The sequence below is a fragment of the Daucus carota genome, chromosome 1 (assembly GCF_001625215.2).
Source record: "Daucus carota subsp. sativus chromosome 1, DH1 v3.0, whole genome shotgun sequence".
In the NCBI taxonomy this organism is placed as follows: domain Eukaryota; kingdom Viridiplantae; phylum Streptophyta; class Magnoliopsida; order Apiales; family Apiaceae; genus Daucus; species Daucus carota.
Genome location: NC_030381.2, coordinates 1,842,669 through 1,865,264, shown reverse-complemented (window position 1 = coordinate 1,865,264; position 22,596 = coordinate 1,842,669). Strand labels below are relative to the sequence as shown.

The window sequence follows — 22,596 nt, the reverse complement described above, 5'->3', positions numbered from 1 at the left end:
AATTATAAGACAAATTACCTAATGATTTTCATGATAATATTTTTTTCTCCCCATACTTTTTCAATAGTGTTGTGTTTTCATATAGCACTCCAAAGAATACGTACAAAAGATATTAATATTTAAGTAATTTATGATTGAGCTCTTTAGCCAAAACATACTGTAATTATTATAAACTTAAATATTCAAAATAAATCCATATACATGATATTTAAATAAGATATGTCATAATTTATGTAATATACTAATTTTCCGTCAGCTTTCAAATAATTTAAAATACTAATTTTTTAAAATTAATTTAAATTAAAATTCACATTATTAGGTCTAATTTTATCACCCCAAATCCCCCACAGAGAATATACACTATTCTTGTGTGGCGATTTCAGCCTTCCTATTTTGAAGGAAAAGAATTGTTTATCTTAATTTAGAAAGCAGCCAATAATCAGAGGCAAGATCCATATAATAATGTTTTAATAATTTTAATAATAATGTTAAAAATACTGGAATTTTGAGATTTTTCGGAAATACATATGGACGTTGGATAATTAATAAATGTTTTGAATTTTGAAAGAAAATCAAAAATGTTATATCATGATAAGTATGTGATCTTGCCTTGACTATTGCATGCATACCAACTTTACACGTAACAAAATGGCCAATAATTTCTTAGTTTCTCCGCTACAACTTTCAAGCTGCAACTGGATAAGTTGGTCCATATCAGACATGTATAAATAACAAAGTCTTCTATGGAGTATCTTATTTTTATGTAATCAATTGGATCATGTGTGCATGTATTGGCTATACGTTTACGTACAAACATACATAGAAGATAAAATTATGGAATAAACTTAATCTATGTCAATAAATTACAATAAATTATTAGTAATATTTGTATGTAACAACTTATTAGAGGATTGAAAAGACGTTTATTATTTTCACTTCTTATCCATTCCCTAGTACTTAACAATTTTTTCACCAAATTGATAGGGACCTTATTTGTTGTTTTTCATTAAAATTATATCTATATGCATGTTTAAATATAAATATCTGGTAGTATTAGGTTTCTACGGGAATATTGGATGCTCACAATTATTTTACTCTAGTCATGTGCTGGTTTTAGCTTAATTGTACTTTTAAGATATTTTAATTGGGTAAGGTTAGAGTAATATATTCCAATCGATATGTGATTCGTATTTAATACTCATATATAATATAATTTAATAGTTTATCATTTTATAAAAAAGAATGTAAATAAAAATTTAAATTTTAAAGTTCTAACATACCAGTCAAACGTTAAAAAATATATAAAATTTAAGGGGAGAAAGGGATTATACATTGCACACTCATATTGTTTGGTAATATTTCCTCAATCTCAAGGAATTTATTTTATTTTATTTCACACGATTTAAATATTTATTCACGTTTGTTTTACAGTCTAGTTGTGTTAATATTTTGTTCTCCATCCATCTTTCAACTGGTTTATAGTCTAGTTGTTTTCTTATTTTATTCTCAATTTTGTCTACTGAAATATATTTATATGTGATCATTATTTTAAATCTAGCTATTTAGATAAAAAAAAATCTTTTTAAATTTCAAAGATTGTCATCTTAAATTTTTCTAATAATATGGTTATATCAAATTTCGAGTCCTAATATAGTTGAGGATCTTAATTTTATAAGAAGATAAGGCGTATTCGATATAAAAAAAATATTAATAAAGAGATCAAAAATATTTTAAAACGTGAATTACGTGTCATTTTGTAATTACACAACTTACTTCGTTTAAGAATTTATACAATCAACATCGTAATCTTATCAAAATTTCGATCACGTCCGACAAAAAAGTTGTACAATATCATAGCGTCATCCAATCAAATCTCGAGATACGTCATATGTTACACAATCCAATAACGTATAATCCAGCCAAATCATCGAATCTTGAGTACGTCCAATTCAATATTATAGTCCAACCAAATTCTGAATTACATCAAACCAAACGAACTGAGATCAAAGTCACCAATCGAATTTTGAAATAAGCACCAATCAAATTTCTTTCCTTTTCACAAATCATCAATAAATCCATATGACGATAATCATGTTCACTTAGATGTAAGAGAATAGAGAGAAGATGAAATGTAATTTGCAATCTGAATTAAAAGTGATTTGAAAGAATGTCAATAATTTTTATGATTTTAATCATTCAATTCTAATACTTGAACTAAAAATATACACTACGAGTACATGTTTTCACAAAATGATATTTCATTTTACATCATATTTCCCAACAATACTAATCATATTTTTTTTTATAATCATTCATATTTAATCAATATTATATAGTACTTTCTTCTTTTCTCTTAATTTTTTTTTATAATACAGATTAATTGCATTTCAGTTTTTTTTTTTAAATTGCATCTCAGTTTAATAAATCTAATGAAATGACCGACACGTGTATATTTCAATAGCTTTGCCGGCACCACCGGTACGCAAAGGCTCTAGAGGCTCATTCTTGTTTCTACACAAGCCACAAAAAATATATAAACTTGTTGATTGCAACACTACACGAATCTTTCTCCCCATTCGTTTTCACCCACAGGTTCTTCTTACTTTTCTTCTAACTACTTCTTCATTATTCCCAATCATTTTCATCTTCTTTAGTCTTGTATATATAAGTCTTGTGCCTTTTTTCTTGAATCTTGGGGTGTTTTATCTTTTTTTTGGGTGTTGTTTGTGTAATTAAAGGTGTTTTCTTGATGGGTTTTGCATAAAGTTTGAATCTTTATCATCTTTATTATCTTTTTTGTGTTTAATCTGTTTTTTAGCTGTTGTTTGTGTGATTAAAGGGGTTATCTTTGATGGGTTTTGCATAAAGTTTGGATCTTTATTGGTTTTGTGCTCTTTTGTGTGTGTTTGATTGGGAATATTTTGTGCTGTTTTGTGAAAAGATTGTGTTCTTTTGTGCAAGTTTGAGTTTGTTGGCGTTTGGATTGATGCAAATTAGGGAAATTGAAGTGGGTTTGTGAATATACCTGTGTAGTTGTGTGTGTTCTTGGTTTATTTAGATTGTGTGTCAGGGTAAAGTGATTGATTTGGGGTTTCTGAGCTGAGTTGAGTCAGTTTGATTCATAAAGTTTGAAACTTTGGTTGAGGTCAGGGGTTTTATTTTGTTTTTATTGGGTGTATTTTGGATTTGAGGAAAGTTGTTGAGTTAAATAGCTGTCAGGTATAAGTACTTGGAGATCTGTTTTACGAGGCGATGATGGTTGAGTCCATTAGTGCTACTTCTGTTTTGAGACACAGCCCGGTACTTGGATTGCATCAGTGTAAGGATGTTGGAGGTAAGAAGAAGGCAGTTGGTTTTGTCAGGATTCCACAAAATGATTTTCTCTGTAGAAAATTGGTATGTTGTAGCTCTTTGCGGGGGGTGGGTGTTGGTCGTCCGTTGAGGAGAATATTGGTTAAGGCTCAGGCTATGGGGTTGGCGAAAGAAGCTTATTCTTATCAAGATGAGGAGAGGTTACCTAGGAATTTTAATCATGGGTCTGATAGTGGTGTAGATCGCAAGCCTAGTTTGTGGCCTCCAGAGAACAGGGCTGATAACGCTGCACTTCAGAATCCATTGCTGCGACAAGAAAGGATGGGGTGTGGGTGGTTAGGTGCTATATTTGAATGGGAAGGAGTCTTAATTGAGGAAAATCCTGATCTTGAAAAGCAGGCTTGGTTGATTCTTTCTCAGGAAGAAGGGAAATCACCTCCACCGACTTTCGTCACTCGGAGAATTGAAGGTATGAAAAATGAGCAAGCGATCTCTGAAGTTCTTTGCTGGGCAAGAGAGCCCTCTCAGCTGAGAAGAATGGCAACAAGAAAGGAGGAGATTTACCAATCTTTGCAGGGTGGAATATATAGATTTCGACCTGGTTCTCAAGAGTTTGTAGATGTTTTGATACATTATAAGATACCAATTGCCCTGGTATCCACCCGGCCAAGGAAAACTCTTGAAAATGCGATTGGAGCTATTGGGATTGAAGGGGTTTTCAGTGTGATTGTGACAGCGGAAGATGTATATAGAGGAAAGCCAGATCCAGAGATGTTTATGTATGCAGCACAACTTTTACAGTTCTTACCTGAGCGTTGTATTGTGTTTGGAAACTCTAATCAAACTGTGGAGGCAGCTCATGATGCACGAATGAAGTGTGTGGCTGTTGCTAGCAAGCATCCAGTATACGAACTTGGAGCTGCTGACTTAGTCGTGAAGCGCTTAGACGAGCTTTCTGTTGTTGATTTAAAGAACCTTGCTGATATTGATTCTCCAGAATTCGGTGAGCCAGAGTTGGAGATGGAGTTTGAGGAAGAGGCTGATCTGTCCTCATCCACGTCAGTGGCGACTGATGATGACTTTTGGTAATCGACACATGGATGTATAGTGCTAAAATCTAATTATTGATTCTTAAGGCTCGATATTGACTACCCTTTGTACAAGTAATAGATAGGGGAGAAAAAGAAAAGTAAATTTGGCAAAAAAAATTAAGAAAAGAAATCTGTAAAGGAAGAGAGTTTTATATTTCGGAACCTCTTCATGTGTCATCTGTGTATGTACCATGTATGTATTGTCTGTATCATTATATAAAGTTATAAACTGAACTTCACTGTTTTCCTTGTGGTATGATCAAACTTGTAGACTGATACTATTGTTGCATGAATTTGGATGCTGGGAAAAAGAATGGTCTTGAGAAATGAGGTAATTTAGCTATTTTCAGATTCCTTGTTGTTTGGATTTAGTCGCAGGTTCTTATTACATGCAGCATTCCTTTGTTACTTACGGTCTGTAGATTCTGTAAAGACAATTATCCACTACAGGTTAATTATAGCACGTTTGCATAAAAAAATTCATCATTCCACACTTAGAAGGATTATAAAATCCATCACTCTATATTGTCACTTAGCCACGAGATTTTACCACCGATATCTGATATTTTTCTCGATGACACTTGATTGAATCTGTCGAAATTAAAACACTCAAACTTAAGAATCTATGTTTTTTGGAAATTGACTTAATATAAAGACAGTTATCTATCATATATTTGGAAATTGATTTATATAAAGACATTATGATTTATTCATTACAAAACCAATTATAGTATGTTCGCATAAAAAACCGGTCACTCCATGATTAGTCACGAGATCTATTTTTTTCTTTAATTAGACATCTCTCATGATAATTTTCTAATTAGACAGTTTCAGCTTTGTTATTAGAAATAACACCAATTACTACCAAATATATGTGAGTAGGTTACACATTCCTTTAATGTATTGTGCATAAAGAAGTCTTTAAAATAGTTTAGTAGATCTTTCGGAAAATATTGTAATATATGATCAATTTTATCTCTTACAATAGGATAATCCCTCATAATACACATCAAGACATTTGATAATTTTTAAACAAGTTCATCACTTAAATGGATTTTATAACACGCCGCTTGAATTTTTAGTTAAAAAAATATTCTTCAAATTATATTTTCGGAGACCAATTTCTAGAGCTTAACTAATTTTTAGAACAAATATATTATTCAAAATTTCAATATTAATTCGAATGTTTTTACGTATTGAGCTAAAATATAAAAATTTAATATTTTTGGTGATGCAGTATAGTGATTTTGTATTAGTTCTTTGAATTTGTCTCGAATATCAAATGATTAAATATCATTTTTCTTTTTGAGAAAAAATATCATTTTTCTTATCCAATTATCCATGAGTCTTATAATTTTATCACGAGTAGGCCTAAATTCAATGGAGGGACATCTTATATGGAGTTTCGTTGTACACCCTAAATTTAATCTTAATCGTTCGTTTTTATCTAATCTAACGGTTGTGAACTTCTGAAAAAAAGATCTTGACTTATTGTTCCTTACGATGTTTCTCTCTACTCTCTCTACGGGCGCTCTCTCTCCTCTACTCTCTCCCCTCCTCGCTTGCTCCCTCTCTCTCCCCGATCTACTCTCCCTCCTCTCCAGCCCTCTATCTACACTCTTTGTGGCGCGCACGATGAAATCCGGGAACCTTTCTTGAATGAACTCAAATTATCAAATCAACTCTCGATGTTCGATGTTCGATGTCCATCAGGTTATGTTAATTCTGACTACTATTATCCGTTTTAATTAATTGTCAAATTTGTTTCATTTGTAAGAGTTTGTGATTCTACAGTCATAACTTGTTGATTTACTAATTTCGATTATGATTTCGATTCTATTATTGAACATTAAACTTGATTTGTTAATTTACTACCTGATTTTGTTAATACTTGCTACTTTGTTTTTATTCTATTGTGGAACCATGTTATATATGATATTCCTTGGTTATTCTGTTGTTTATTAATTTCAGTTCTACTGTGGAATCACATAATTGATACAATTATGTTACTTGATAGTAATTTTTCTCCTAAAGGTGCAATATATGTTATTTGTTATCTATAATTTATGGCTCTAATATAGAATGAAAATATGCATATTCATTGATCCTAAAGGTTTTTTTTGTTTAATCTTATTGATTTTCACTTTTTAAGTTGCATATCACTGTAATTTGTGGAAAGTTATGATTTTATAAACATAATTGTTGTTTTAGTGGTTTCGAATATGATCCGTGAGTGTATTTTTAAAGTTAGATACTGGATTGAGTTTGATATGGGTAAGTTGTTTATGTTCTACTATAGAATCATATTATACATGAGATATGTATGTTTCAATGATTTATATGTTTAATTTGGATTCTATTGTAGACTGCTTTGGTGATTTTTTTTTTTTACTTTTTCTCTTGTGTTATATTTACGCTTCTACTAAAGAACCAAATTAGGCATGTTATCTGCAATGTTATAAATTTTTATTCTACTGTGAAATTTTGTTCTACTTAAACGTCCCTAATTTGAAGAGAAGCATGTCCAATCATGCTGGTGCCTTTCTCTTTTAAAGAATGGGTAAGATGTATTATTGATTGTAAAATTTAAGTTTACATGACATGTCCATGTAGAGATTCTTTTGCAATTCTCTATGATCTGCTCTACTGCAATAAGAAACATGTGTATTCGAAACTCATTAAACAAACTTTTGAATTTTTCGGGAGATGCTAGTATTATAGTTGTACAATCGGGAGTAGGAAAAGAATTTCGACAGAGTCACTCCTGCATGAAAAGTCATGTATGGATCAATAAACATGTTCCACTAAACACTGATAGCACCTTGTTTTTGGATATGTGGGTGACAGTTCAAGATACTTTGCGAGCTCCTCCAGTCAACATGAACATCCAACAATGATACTGTAGTTCGAGACCCTGAGCTCCGAATGGTGGGCATATTTTGCTTTATGTTGGCATACTTTTTATTTGCATATTTTATACAGTTTAACAGTTTGTTTAATGTATCAGGTTATTCAGCTTCAAGGTTATCAGCGGAAGAATTTTTCAACCTTCCTTGTTCAAGTAATCTTCTCATACTCCCCAATGTCCAAAACATTTGTCTAGTACAATGTGTTCTCTTAATCAATTCCATGTTAATGTTCATCTGAACAGGTAGGCATTGTGAAGAAGGAACACATCAAGATACATGGTTTTTGTTAGGTCCAAAGTATCGTAGAAGGGGGGGTTGAATACGATACTCACTACAATTTAAAATTCTTTCGAATCTTGCGGATAAATAAATTGCAGTCCTGTAATGGGTTTCGTGTTCCGGATATTTATTAGGTCGGTTTCTGAGGATATGAAAATATTAAACCAACACACAATATTTTTCAAGGTATATCTGTATATTGATAAATACCTCGAAGGTGCTATAAATCCAAACCCAAAGGTTGGCTACAATGGCTACTACTACTTACACTCACAAACCCTAGCTTCTAAATATATATATAATACAAAACTAAGCTAGAGTTTATTTGTGTGTAGTAGTGTGCAAGGCACAAAGCTATTCCACCATAAAGGTGGTGGAGAGTGTGTTACAAATGAGAACAAAATCCATGGGTATTTATAGGCTTTTCACTAACTAACCCTAGTTAACTTCATCAAGCCAAACTTGCGCCAAGATGTATATATATACACAAATGTGTATATCAAACTTGCGCATGAGTTCGTCCCTTTGAAGTTGCGCCAAGTTTATCAGTGTAGAAGAGAAGGTCAAATGTCGTGCTGGTCAATTGTTGCGCCAAACTTCACAGATCTCAGTATAGTGACTTAGAAGAAATTCTTCTAAGTGTAAGTCAGTCAAACTTTGCGCCTGGGAGGGTCAAAAGCTGCGCTATACAGTGTGACACTGTGTTTGGGACTTAGAGGAATTTCAGGGAGGTCAAATGATGCGCTGAGATGGAGAGTTAATCTTAGGTCAATTGTTGCGCCATAGTACACCCAGAGTATTCATATGACTTAGAAATATTTGGGAGACTTGAACTTGCGCTTGGTAAAGCACTGCCACTCTTCTCTCTCTTCAAGTTGCGCCAGAATACATATATACACATATATGTATATTGAGTTTGCGCCTCAATGGGGTAAACCATCCACTGTTCTCTCTCCTAAGACCTTCTTTGATTTAAACTTGCGCCAAGGAGACTCCTGTATACTACTGTTATCACTCCTCCTGCAATGCCTTAGAATATAAATCAAGTGTGTGTGAAACCCTAGCTCAGGAGAGACACATGCAAACCCTAGGTTGCCCTTGACACCTGACATCATCACATGCATGCATAATATATATAATATAATATATTATGTTGTTATTATATTAATAAATAAAAGTATATATAAATATATACACACATATATATTTTATTTATATGAACATATAATAATATATGTATATATATTTAAATATATTCTCATATATTTAAATATATATAATATATAATTATATGTAAATACAAATGTAAATATATATATATAAATATATATAAATATATATATAGTTATTTATAAATATAAATATAAACATAAATCTATATAAAGAAAAGTATATATAAATATATACATATATATAATATTTATATAAACATATAGTAACATATATATACACATATATTTAAATATATTCTCATATATTTAAATATATATAATATACATATAACTATGTGTAAATATAAATATAAATATATATATAAAGATATATATAACTCTCTCTAAATATACATATATTTATGCACATAATATAATATATATATACACTTAATTATATAATTGCTTATGTAAAATATAAATACATATATTATATACATATATATTTATTTAAATATACATACATATAAATATACATATACATATGTTTAAAAACATATATACATATATATTATATATATTATATTTAATTAAATATACATATATACATATATATAAATATATTTGTACATATACAAATATATAAGTGCACACATATAAAAGATAGGTCACTTCCTGATATGGCTTTGTGTGGAAACTTGACAGTTGAGCAGTAAGCATTGGCATAGCTTGTAAAAGGAGAGCATTTGGCTTGGCTTGGCTTTGGAACAAATGACTTGATAACTTGATCAATTTCTTCGATCGATAAATACTTTGCAAAGCTCCGTACGTGCTGACGCTTAGTGCACTGGTCTGGTTCACAAGCGACTAACACTGAAGTCAAACATTGTACCTTCTTTGTCAGCAACCATTGATCAGTCGGTTCCGGGTTAGTTTATGCTTCAGTTTGTTGATTATAAATAACCAACCAAGATATATAGAAATATCTTGCTTCAGGGGTTGCACTGAAATCTTTCGAGTACTTGGACAACATCTTCATTGCTTCCACAATCTTGAATACTTCAATCTTTATTCTTCACTGAGGCATGAACATATTAATGAACTTCTTCCAGTGAACTTATTCCTTCAAGACTGTAGATGGCTTCTTCAACCTTTGTCTTCGTATCTTCCGATTCCGGTGCAGGCGTAGTGTTATTTACTTGTCCTGTTCTATTTGTTGAGTTATCATCCCTATGTAACAGATAGGGTTGTCTTTACATTTAGACTTACAATCTCCCCCTATTTGTTTGTTAATCATAACAAGCAAATCCTCTGGAGGATAACTCAACTAACACTAGAAAAAGTAAAGTCCTGGACTAGTAAATAATGCTACAAAGTTTCTGGATCATATAATACATTTCCAGATTTCATGAATAGAAACAACAGATGTGCATATCACCTGTATTTCCATGGTTCTTGCTTACCTGCCAGATAATCCTCATAGTCTGTCTTGAAGAGAATTCAAAACATTCCATTATGCAAAGAACAATCAGCAGCTTCATTGAATTCTTCAGTGGTAATGAATAAGTTCCTGTCTACCACTTACTGAAGAATAATTGTATCACCTTATACTTCTCCTCCCGTTACCTTGATCAGGTTCCCCTTAGTTATAAGTAGCTATCTTCCTTAGATGAAAGATCAATCCCCCTCCTTAGTTGAAAGAAGAATCTCCCCCTCAGTAGTACACAGCTAAAGAGTAGTTTAATCCCCCTTAGTTGTAGACAGCTAAAGAAAGCTAACTTACTTTTTCTTCCCCCTTTCATAAATTCTCCCCCTAAATATATTCTCCCCCTTAGTTGTGGAATCCTCCGAGGATATGTGGTATCAAATATGGTCAAGGAACGTGTACAATACTTCCTGTACCAAAAGATAATCTCCCCATAGAGAACTAAACAACGCTAAAGCTGGGGTCGAAGAAAGAGTTCAGAAGAAGGGTTTACTTTGATTGGGTTGGTCCCTATGCTGAAAGAATAGGTTCCAAACGGAAAAGTAATGAGTAAAAACTAACATTCCAGTAACAACATCCACTTTGACTTTAGGTATAAATTTGGTAATTAGTGGGTGTCTCACTAAAATGTTCTGCAGGTGTATCACTCAACACTCAATTTTCTCTCGGTTTTTAGGTAAGGGTGTCACTCACGAGTTCTGTAAGTGTATCCCACCACACAAATACTGAGCTTCCAAAATGCTGAATACCTGCAAGAAAATCAACTTAGCCACCCTTAAAGGGGGTCACCGGTGGTGCAATGGGAGTTCGTAATTCCCAGTCCCTGCAGACTCATCAGATAAATCCGAATCATGGTCCACAAGTTGCCAACCACTAAGTGGCTTATCCAATTAAGGATCCAGAGTTGTTTGCTCTGGGAGGTTAGACAAAGGCTTAATTATGGCAAAGGCCTAAGTCCTCCTCAATGTCTGTGAAGACACTTGATTCAAGAGAATCATCAACCATAAATTCACACCGTGAAATGGAATGAACCGTAGTTGCTTCCGTCAATTCTTTCAACAACTTGTGAGCTTTCAATACCAATTTTCACTCTTCTCAAAATCCTATGTGTTTGCACTCACTCATGCCATATTTCTCATTCAGATATCTAACTGAACCTTCTCAGAATCTCACCAAGTGTTTAACTCTCAGTGTTTGGCTCACAGTGTTTCTCTCAGCACTCAAAGTATGGTCTTCTGTACCTGCATGAGAAAATCACCATAGCCCCTTCAAGAGAGGTCACTGGCGGTGCAATGGGGTTTCGTAAATCCCCGATCCTCAACTGACTCATCAATAAATTGACTCATAGTCAGAGAGTTGCCGATCTCCTATAAATAGGAAATCCATTCCGATTGGATCCAGATCTGTTCTTATCTGGGGAGGGAGACGAGAATCCTGAAGATTTGGCAATTGAGATCCTCGTTTCCTCCTTACACCTGTAAAGGCATCAACCATCTTATCTACCGTAAAATGGTAAATGAAGAAGTTGCTTCTGGAACAAAACCTTTAACTTTACTGTGCACTCTCTTGTATTGTGTCCATAAGATTTTTGTTTAGGCTCTTCATCAGAGTGATTACTGATGATGTGCTTGACTCAATACAAGATGCTCTGGCTGACGAGCGAATTTCAATGGACTCATCCTGTTGAGAGAATGATTCCAGAGACTGTTTTATTGCCTTTTCAGCTCTATATTCTTTTGGGAGAATACAGATGAGCAACAGTTACCTCAATTTTGAAAACACCTTTTCATCTTGAGAGGTAGAGCTGTGGGTACACTATCCCTCACATCCTTATTTGCTGCAACAAGTACAGTTTCTCCCTCATTGACCTCTAGTCTAAAAAATTCCTTATTACTCCAGGGGGAAAGTTGGGATGTGTTCTGAATTTGGTTTTATAGTCTGGGATAAAGATTGTTGGTTTTCAACCTTATGACTATTTAGGAAAGCCGAAAGGCTGATTAAGTTCCGAAGAACAGAAAGAGATATAAATGCATTTTTGAAAATCTATGATTTTGAATGAAAGCAATTGCATTTAATCTTTTGAGAAAAATGAATCAGCTGTGACTGTAAAATGATTTACATAAAGAATGACAATCACAACTGATGAAAGAATCAAAGTTTTCCATTAAAAACTGGTTTGAGTACGAGAGTCTGAATCTATGCATAAAAGTTTTAAATGAACTTGTCTTTGAAAAAGACACAGACTCTTGTTTCTCACTACAATTTAAAAAGGAAACAAGAAAATTTATTCGCTACAGTGTATAAAGCACTCATCACAATAATTAGTGAAAAGGCATCATACTAGCACATCGTCAAAACAGACGCTGCAAGTGACAAAGATCACCAAGTACACAAATACAAGATAATCAATGTCTCGTCCTATGACGCTTCATGTATTGATGTAAAATATTCTAAGAAATATTTATGAAATAGAGTAGTGGATACCAATTGTTGAAATCAATTGATAAGGAAATTTCTTGACAGAAACTCACCACTTTAGAACATAAATACGAGACAGAATAAAGATTTTGTTGTCTCCCTTGTACTCAGAATATTAAACACCTAAAATATATTAGCACCAGTGGTTTTAAGAAATATGCAACAATATTTCACCAGTGCCAACACATCACAATCAATTCACAAATAAAACATTAACAAAGCATCAAAAATAGATACCAATTAAACATTTCAAAAATGAATTAATCATGCTTCTAATTATTCTATCAAAGTCAATCATGAAACAAATAAGCATATAATTGTCATGGATCACAATTTAACTAAGATAAAATAATAATTATCTACGCAATATCATATGATTATCAGATGGGCATATAACAACTAAAATCATGACAATCATACAAAGATATTCGCAAGCCCGAGGGAAAGTTGAAGAAAAGTTCACAAGTCCTATACATGTAATCATTAAACACAAGTGAATTCACACAACTCCTCGCAGAAAAATATTAACAATTAATATTAGTGATCTACATATAAGCATGCAAAAAAAATCACTAACACTAAAAGTATCACAACTATATGCAGTTAGACATGAAATAAAATACCAAATAATAAATCATTAAATATCCAACACAAATAGTTATGCTTCGAGTATATACACTAATATAAATGGATTCAGCCTAGAGAGAATCTAAGTAACTCCAAAAATACTAGTATATCATGACTAATTCTAACTAGATTCTAACCACATACCAATTACTGATACAAGTCATAAGTCTAGAAACAAATAAGTCATGCTACAGATCATATACAAATATAAGTGAGTTCAACCTAGAAGATAATCCTAAGTGTGTTCACAAATACAGATATATCGCAACTAGATTATGATAAATTTCTCTACTAGATACCAATTGTTAAAGAGGTATAGATCAAGAAAGATAACATAATTAAGTCATGCTTCATGTCATCTCTAATCATTTAAATCATGAACAAATAAGTCACTTAATTGTCATGCAACACAATTTAAATAATTTGAAATAGCAAATACTCATGCTAAAACATATAATCACCATCTAAGCATGCAAATCAATAAACATGGCAATCATATAAAATAGCAAAAAGCACGAGGTACTGGATTTTAAATAAATTCACAAGTCCTATGTATAGACAATTTAATACTCATGAATTCATTTAAGAAATACGATAGACATGCTCATGAAAGAAGTAATACCTTATAGAAAATATAGTATGTGATCTACTTGCAGTTAAGTAAAGTGATAAGTTGAATACCTCTGAGACTTGACATTTCAGTTGATGTACCTTTTATTGTACTGATCAAGTTCAGTGGTTGTTGGTTTAAGTCTTGGCAGGTCTATAATCTTCCAAAATGCGCATATTCAAAAGATTCCTGACTTCCTTTTATTGCCATCACTCTTTAGGCTAACTAGTAGACCATAAAGAATTGCAACTTTCCAACAAACTCATCATATCACTAATCTGCATTCACTTAGCAATTATCTTGCACAAGTAACATTAGTCCACATATAATATAATCATGGTATCACAGCACATATAGTCGTATTGTCTGTGCCTTGTATCATGAAAGGTAATAATTTGGATACCAAATATGATTCTAGCAAACAGATATTAAAATAGTATGCTAGTCAGATGTCATACCATGTCTGTGACGATCATCAGGTGTTGGATAACAACTCATAGAGAGCTGGTGAAGAATGAGAATACAAATTCCGTTGGATCTGCAACTGCAAAGTCCTTGAAATGTTGCATGAAGCTCCATCTTCTAGCTCACTGTAATATCCTGAACCCGAGTCTCGTCAATGGTGCTTTAGTTCAATCATGAAGGTCGTTGAGTCCCCTAAGATGTAGAGTCCTGAACTTGAAGATTCTGTTTCCATCATCTTCATAACCTTCTCTTTGAAGTTACTCTAAGCAACCAAATTGGCTTGTCCCTCGTAACAGAGCCAAAATTATCCAGTTGGAATCTGAATACCCGACAAGTACTAGGTACCGAATTGTCTTTAGGTCAGGGTATCAGAATCCGCACAATCTGCTTTTCAAATTGATTGAGATCATCTTGCTGTGCAATCACTCAATCTGGATCCCTTTAAGAGCTTCTGAATCTTCCTCAAGTTTCACTTCAGATTGAAACTAAAAGAAATAACATCCTTTCACAATAGCTCTCCTAGTCTTCACTTCACCATTAGGAACATTTAAGAACTAGAATCCGGGAATGATATAGACTCAAACCTTTTGTCTAAGCAGATACGTTCTTGATATGTCCTGTTCATTCTTCAATATAGTGTTGAGTTTGACTAGTGAATCCACCAAATGCTCCCCCTAAACTGTTGCTGGGATCTCCTTAATAATCCTTATCCTTGCAAAGAGATTCTGCTTGGATCTGAATCATTATTAAACCAATACTATCACCTTTAACAGCTTGGAGCAAAGTGTCGTTCAATGTCCCGTCTAGACTTACAATCACCTTCTATTGATCAATCACAATCACCCTGTAGATTGTAGACTTCATAGAGTAGCCGAGGAAAATATTCTTTGAGCTTCAAATGCAAGAGTTGCAAAGAGGCATTTTCCTCCAAACACATACCAAGAGTTAGTGTTTGCTTCTGATTGGCCACTGACAAGAATGGTGTCTTTTTGGATTTATCAATGATCAGGGTTCATCTTGATCAACCCTCATTTGTGACGTCTTGTCCTTCGAACACATACGAACAACACGAAAGAATCTAGAGTAGTCAATGATCATCACAAAAAGATATCTGGCTTTGTTTGCAGACATGACATTAGCTGATCCGTAGAAATCCATACGTATCATCTGAAGCGGCTCAGTAATGTTGATCATATCTTTGCTTCTGTGCGATGCTCCTTCGACTTCCCTATTTTGACATAACTCATATTCTTCATCCAATAATGAATTCCAGATGAGGTAGTCCTCTCACCAATTATCTTCTTACGAATAGAAAGAGCTCCTTGTTTTGACATACAAGTGCGAGAGCTTCAGATGCCATAGCTAACACTTATCTCATGAAGCTTTACTATCGAAACAGCTCACTCCATCTTCAATTGAAGTTACATATTAGCTACGAGCAAATTCAAATCCTTCCTGATTTGAGATAAAACACTATTCCATGAACTGACATAATGTCCTTTGTTAGAGAACAGTCTGATACTAGGAATTTGTGTGCTTTGACTCTTTCAAGAAAGATATGTTTCCATGATGACATTCCAGGAAAACAGGCATGTCCCGCAAGAGAATCTTTGTTGTCATCTTTCAAAGATTATTGACGGAACTGCTCACACGATTACATTTGCTGACAGGGTACTTTTGGTAAATATATGATTTCAGCTACTCAGCAAACAGAGTGCACCAAAAATCATATGGAACATATGTAACCTGCAATCACAAATGGAAAGTGTTCTATGGTCCCCAATCATAACTGGGTCCGGATGGATTAGAGATTTTTCTTTAACAGTGGTAACAACAGAATCAACCTTAACATGCTAATTCTTATTTAGACATTGCCCTAATGTGATTCTCAAACATGCTTTTCTAAAATCTAAGCAGACATGATGTTGAATACACATGGCAAATAATCAAAGATAAGACAAGAGCAAGGTAGGCAGTTATGCAATTCAGAAGATTCAGTACTCTCTACTTAAACCAATTAACACAAGTGTAACAGGTAGCATGTAGAATTACAGATATTCAATAATCTTCTAAGAGCATAAGGATTAATCCCAATCTGTTGTTATACGGCATTATACTATCTCTATTACCTAAGTTAGTTTTAGATCTAACATGAAGTTCTAAAAGTTCTACTAACACAAGGTAGACATTCCATCATAGAACAAATAAATTCCTTAACAAACAATTTAGATAAATAAGCAAATCTAGTTGTACTAGGGAATTTGAAACTAAGTGTTTTAACAAAGTTATATATGCTAGGATCATAACCCATAAAACTAAGAGTCGTGTTCCAAAGGAAAGCTTCTAATCTCACCATTGCAAATAATCAAATCCTAAATATTCATACACATGTTAAGAATCTGCTAAAGACACATGCACAAGATTATCATCAAGCCTAGTAACTAGAACAGTCATCTAGCATACCAGTTTAACATTTTCTACTGTGATGCTATCATGCTTGTGCTTGTGTGTTAAACAATTCTACTCAGAGATTTATAACATGCTTTGAATATAAAGAAATATGTATTGCATAGTTAGAAAGAATTCGTACCTGAGATGTGCGAGTTGAGTCATCTTCAGAGAATGCTAGGATAGCCAGATAACCATAATCATCCTTCTCATCAGCAACTGATCCAGCTCACACCTTTCCTAAAATAGCATAAGAACTTGTTGTGATGCTTCTTTCAAAACATCCACTTGAATTTCAGACAAGCCCCATCATCTTTGTTTGTCGAGGATTCAATATATATAGCAACCCTTCTTTGCTAAAGATACCAATCAATATTGTGTGTACTAACCAACTCAGTTTTCAAACAACCTGTCGAACTGAACCCCGAAGAGTCTCCACTTGAAACCAATAGGTTCCATCTGAATCTGACATGACTAAACCTCTCATACAGTGTTATGCTAATCCTTGAAGTTATGTCCTCACATTCTTCAAAAGTGTTAACTTTCGTCGACTTAAGCTTCCTCAAATTCAGCAGTTACAAACTCTTCTGTTCAATCCTAAGATTCTGACATAAATGCACGAAACTGATTTGGTGCGGTAGTAACTCGATAATTATATCCTTAAACCTCCACAGTTCTCCGTCTTTGGTTCAGTTGATTCTAGATGGATTTAGCATTGCTACAATTCACTGTGTAATTGCATATCCCCGAATCACTGAGTTAGATTGAAATCCCTTGAAGATTCGTCCGTAAAAACTTCTCTTTTCCTACTACCAGTGGTTCCATTCAAAGTTGACATTCCGAGCCCTGGAAAGATGCTTCATTGTAGATGTAGCAAATTCCCATCCTGATCTGGTGATCTGATAATCAAGTAGGAGTAATTACTCAGATCAAGGCCTGAAGTACCTTCTTCAAAATCCACTTTTAGTAGTACCAAATTAGTCTTCAATAGAATCTTCTTCGAATCACAATCAGCTTTGTCGAACATAGAAAACTGCTTCTAATAATCCTTTGAGTAACAAATTGGATTGGGTCATCAATGTAATTCCATTACCGGTTCTGAGAATCTGGTATTTGAAAGCCCGGTGTTTGTCTTGTAATCTGTCAGCCTGATCTGTCTCAACTAAATGTCAATCTAATTTATCTTGGAGTAGAATAATTAAAAAGGTTACGGGACACTTGATTATTTAAATTAAGTTTAAATTATAAAGAAAATAAATTTTTAAAAAATAAGTTTTAAAAGATAAAAGAAAATAAAGTATAAAATAAACTTAATCAAATCTATAAAATAAATTTAATTATATTTAAAAAATAAATTCAAATAAATTCATAATAAACTGAATAAGTTTAGAATAAATTTATTTCAAATTCATTTAGTAAATATATTAAAATTTATTGTATAAATTTAATTTTTGAAAATATTCAAGTGTCTCGTCTCCAATTAAATCATAGCTTTCAAAACAAAATAAATTGAACCCTTGAACTTGAACTTATATCCATAATCAGTTAAATCCTCTTAAATTTATATTCTAGATTTTAACTTAAATTTAAATCATAAACTATACAAATTTAAATAATAAATTTATAAAAATTTATGATAAACTTGATAAAGTCTAAGAGTAAACTTTACAAGTCTAAAATAAATTTAAACAAATTTTATAATTGAATTTAGTAAAGTTTATAAAGTAAATTTAATTAAGTTTATAAGATAAATTTAATTAATTCATAATAAACTCAATTAATAAGTTTAAAATAAATTAAGTCAAATTTATAAAATAAACTTTTTAAAATTTAAAGTATAAATTTTTAAGTCCTGGTCCAAAGTTCAGTATCCGACAGATAATCCTTGCTTAGGCCTACAGACAAATTCAGCAACACAAACCGGAAGAACATTTCCCCTAATCAAATATCGAAAGCAAGGTTCTTGATTTTCCGTACGATTAGGATCCTGATTTGTATATCAATCAGCCTGCTCTGATGCCAATTGTTAGGTCCAAAGTATCGTAGAAGGGGGGGTTGAATACGATACTCACTACAATTTAAAATTCTTTCGAATCTTGCGGATAAATAAATTGCAGTCCTGTAATGGGTTTCGTGTTCCGGATATTTATTAGGTCGGTTTCTGAGGATATGAAAATATTAAACCAACACACAATATTTTTCAAGGTATATCTGTATATTGATAAATACCTCGAAGGTGCTATAAATCCAAACCCAAAGGTTGGCTACAATGGCTACTACTACTTACACTCACAAACCCTAGCTTCTAAATATATATATAATACAAAACTAAGCTAGAGTTTATTTGTGTGTAGTAGTGTGCAAGGCACAAAGCCATTCCACCATAAAGGTGGTGGAGAGTGTGTTACAAATGAGAACAAAATCCATGGGTATTTATAGGCTTTTCACTAACTAACCCTAGTTAACTTCATCAAGCCAAACTTGCGCCAAGATGTATATATATACACAAATGTGTATATCAAACTTGCGCATGAGTTCGTCCCTTTGAAGTTGCGCCAAGTTTATCAGTGTAGAAGAGAAGGTCAAATGTCGTGCTGGTCAATTGTTGCGCCAAACTTCACAGATCTCAGTATAGTGACTTAGAAGAAATTCTTCTAAGTGTAAGTCAGTCAAACTTTGCGCCTGGGAGGGTCAAAAGCTGCGCTATACAGTGTGACACTGTGTTTGGGACTTAGAGGAATTTCAGGGAGGTCAAATGATGCGCTGAGATGGAGAGTTAATCTTAGGTCAATTGTTGCGCCATAGTACACCCAGAGTATTCATATGACTTAGAAATATTTGGGAGACTTGAACTTGCGCTTGGTAAAGCACTGCCACTCTTCTCTCTCTTCAAGTTGCGCCAGAATACATATATACACATATATGTATATTGAGTTTGCGCCTCAATGGGGTAAACCATCCACTGTTCTCTCTCCTAAGACCTTCTTTGATTTAAACTTGCGCCAAGGAGACTCCTGTATACTACTGTTATCACTCCTCCTGCAATGCCTTAGAATATAAATCAAGTGTGTGTGAAACCCTAGCTCAGGAGAGACACATGCAAACCCTAGGTTGCCCTTGACACCTGACATCATCACATGCATGCATAATATATATAATATAATATATTATGTTGTTATTATATTAATAAATAAAAGTATATATAAATATATACACACATATATATTTTATTTATATGAACATATAATAATATATGTATATATATTTAAATATATTCTCATATATTTAAATATATATAATATATAATTATATGTAAATACAAATGTAAATATATATATATAAATATATATAAATATATATATAGTTATTTATAAATATAAATATAAACATAAATCTATATAAAGAAAAGTATATATAAATATATACATATATATAATATTTATATAAACATATAGTAACATATATATACACATATATTTAAATATATTCTCATATATTTAAATATATATAATATACATATAACTATGTGTAAATATAAATATAAATATATATATAAAGATATATATAACTCTCTCTAAATATACATATATTTATGCACATAATATAATATATATACACTTAATTATATAATTGCTTATGTAAAATATAAATACATATATTATATACATATATATTTATTTAAATATACATACATATAAATATACATATACATATGTTTAAAAACATATATACATATATATTATATATATTATATTTAATTAAATATACATATATACATATATATAAATATATTTGTACATATACAAATATATAAGTGCACACATATAAAAGATAGGTCACTTCCTGATATGGCTTTGTGTGGAAACTTGACAGTTGAGCAGTAAGCATTGGCATAGCTTGTAAAAGGAGAGCATTTGGCTTGGCTTGGCTTTGGAACAAATGACTTGATAACTTGATCAATTTCTTCGATCGATAAATACTTTGCAAAGCTCCGTACGTGCTGACGCTTAGTGCACTGGTCTGGTTCACAAGCGACTAACACTGAAGTCAAACATTGTACCTTCTTTGTCAGCAACCATTGATCAGTCGGTTCCGGGTTAGTTTATGCTTCAGTTTGTTGATTATAAATAACCAACCAAGATATATAGAAATATCTTGCTTCAGGGGTTGCACTGAAATCTTTCGAGTACTTGGACAACATCTTCATTGCTTCCACAATCTTGAATACTTCAATCTTTATTCTTCACTGAGGCATGAACATATTAATGAACTTCTTCCAGTGAACTTATTCCTTCAAGACTGTAGATGGCTTCTTCAACCTTTGTCTTCGTATCTTCCGATTCCGGTGCAGGCGTAGTGTTATTTACTTGTCCTGTTCTATTTGTTGAGTTATCATCCCTATGTAACAGATAGGGTTGTCTTTACATTTAGACTTACAGTTTTTAAGTTGTAGTGGTGGCAGCATATCAATCTGCCCGACGTTGCAACTTCTCAGTGTCTACATCTGAGCGTTCTACCCGATATATACTTATAATATCGATATATTGAAACTAGTGGTCTAGTACTAGTACTGTGGAGTGTCCTGGATTTGTTTTGCATTTTTCAGTGTCTAATGTACAAGTGTCTAAATGTAAAACATTCAGTGTTGTTAACTTGTTATAAGGCACTATATAACAATGACATACCATGTGGAACCTTTAAGGGTCATGGACCTGTTACCATCATGTTTGTGTAATATATTAATATTTTACTGCACAAGTTCATGTCTTGTTTTTCCAGTTGCATTTATTTTTGATTAAATGTTAGTTATAAATGTTTTTATCATATACTTATTGGATATAAACCCGAACAAATAAATTTAGTTTGCATACAATCTCCAAAAGAATATAACATATGCCTCTTCATATACTTCTCTGAAACACAGGATGACGGATAAATCAGTGATCTGTCTTGATCACTAATCCCATGGACTCAATGAACACTCCTCAAGCAAGGTTGGGAACCTTTTTGTGTCCTTGCAGTAATCATAAATAACAAAGTTTATCTCAACCAAAGCAAAATCAGTCTTCTGGTCCTTGGTAAGATGTCAAGATTCATATTGATCCCACCAGTTCTTTGTTGTAGTCGATACACAGGCAGGGTAAGGGTCTTCCCACTAGCATCCTTCGACGTTAAATTCCTTGTATGTCGACACGAATGGTGCTTTATTCCAATCTGTCTTCTCCAGTCCCCCTCTTGTTGCCCATTCATCTGCATTCGAAATGCTCGAAAACAAGTACATTAGCTTCTCATTGGGAAAAAAATTATTCTCGTAGTAAAATATAGATAGTGTGATAAATCCTTTGCAGTGGTTATCCAAGGGCAAGAAAATATTACCTCTAAATGTTGCGTATTTCTCATTCTCTACTTCCATAATCTATGGATCCTGAACTTTTGAATTTATATTTCTTTACTCTTGATCTTGTACCTACCATCATTAGATAAAGTTAGTCAAGAAAATATATTAATCAACCAAACAAATAATTCTAGACAATTCCTTATTTTTATACAAATTATTTCTATAACATAAAATGATTTTAAAACAGAATATAAATTTGATTTTAATATGGAGTTGTAATATGTAATATAGTACTCTATTGGACAATCAATTCAAAATTTTAATCGACAAAATGAATAGTAAGTCGTGCTTAGGTGCGGTTTACCTTGGTTCACGTAGTTTGCAGGCTATTGCGTGAGCTCG

At 32.7% G+C, this 22,596-nt stretch overlaps 1 protein-coding gene and 1 long non-coding RNA gene across 2 annotated transcripts; both read left to right on the top strand.

Moving 5' to 3' along the window:
- The first annotated feature begins 2,510 nt into the window (after positions 1 to 2,510).
- Positions 2,511 to 4,659, top strand: LOC108205075 (5-amino-6-(5-phospho-D-ribitylamino)uracil phosphatase, chloroplastic). Its single transcript, XM_017374855.2, has one exon. It carries the CDS (start codon positions 3,253 to 3,255, stop codon positions 4,399 to 4,401), a length of 1,149 nt encoding a protein of 382 aa, XP_017230344.1. The 5' UTR covers positions 2,511 to 3,252; the 3' UTR covers positions 4,402 to 4,659.
- Positions 4,660 to 5,915: 1,256 nt separating this feature from the next.
- LOC135150763 (uncharacterized) lies at positions 5,916 to 7,759 on the top strand. Its single transcript, XR_010288975.1, has 4 exons — positions 5,916 to 6,116; positions 7,251 to 7,331; positions 7,411 to 7,464; positions 7,555 to 7,759. It is a non-coding gene; the product is annotated as an uncharacterized LOC135150763 (long non-coding RNA).
- The last annotated feature ends 14,837 nt before the right edge of the window (positions 7,760 to 22,596 follow it).

What these genes read in the sequence shown, in the direction of transcription:
- LOC108205075 (XM_017374855.2), top strand. Translation starts at nt 3,253, where the DNA reads ATGATGGTTGAGTCCATTAGTGCTACTTCTGTTTTGAGACACAGCCCG.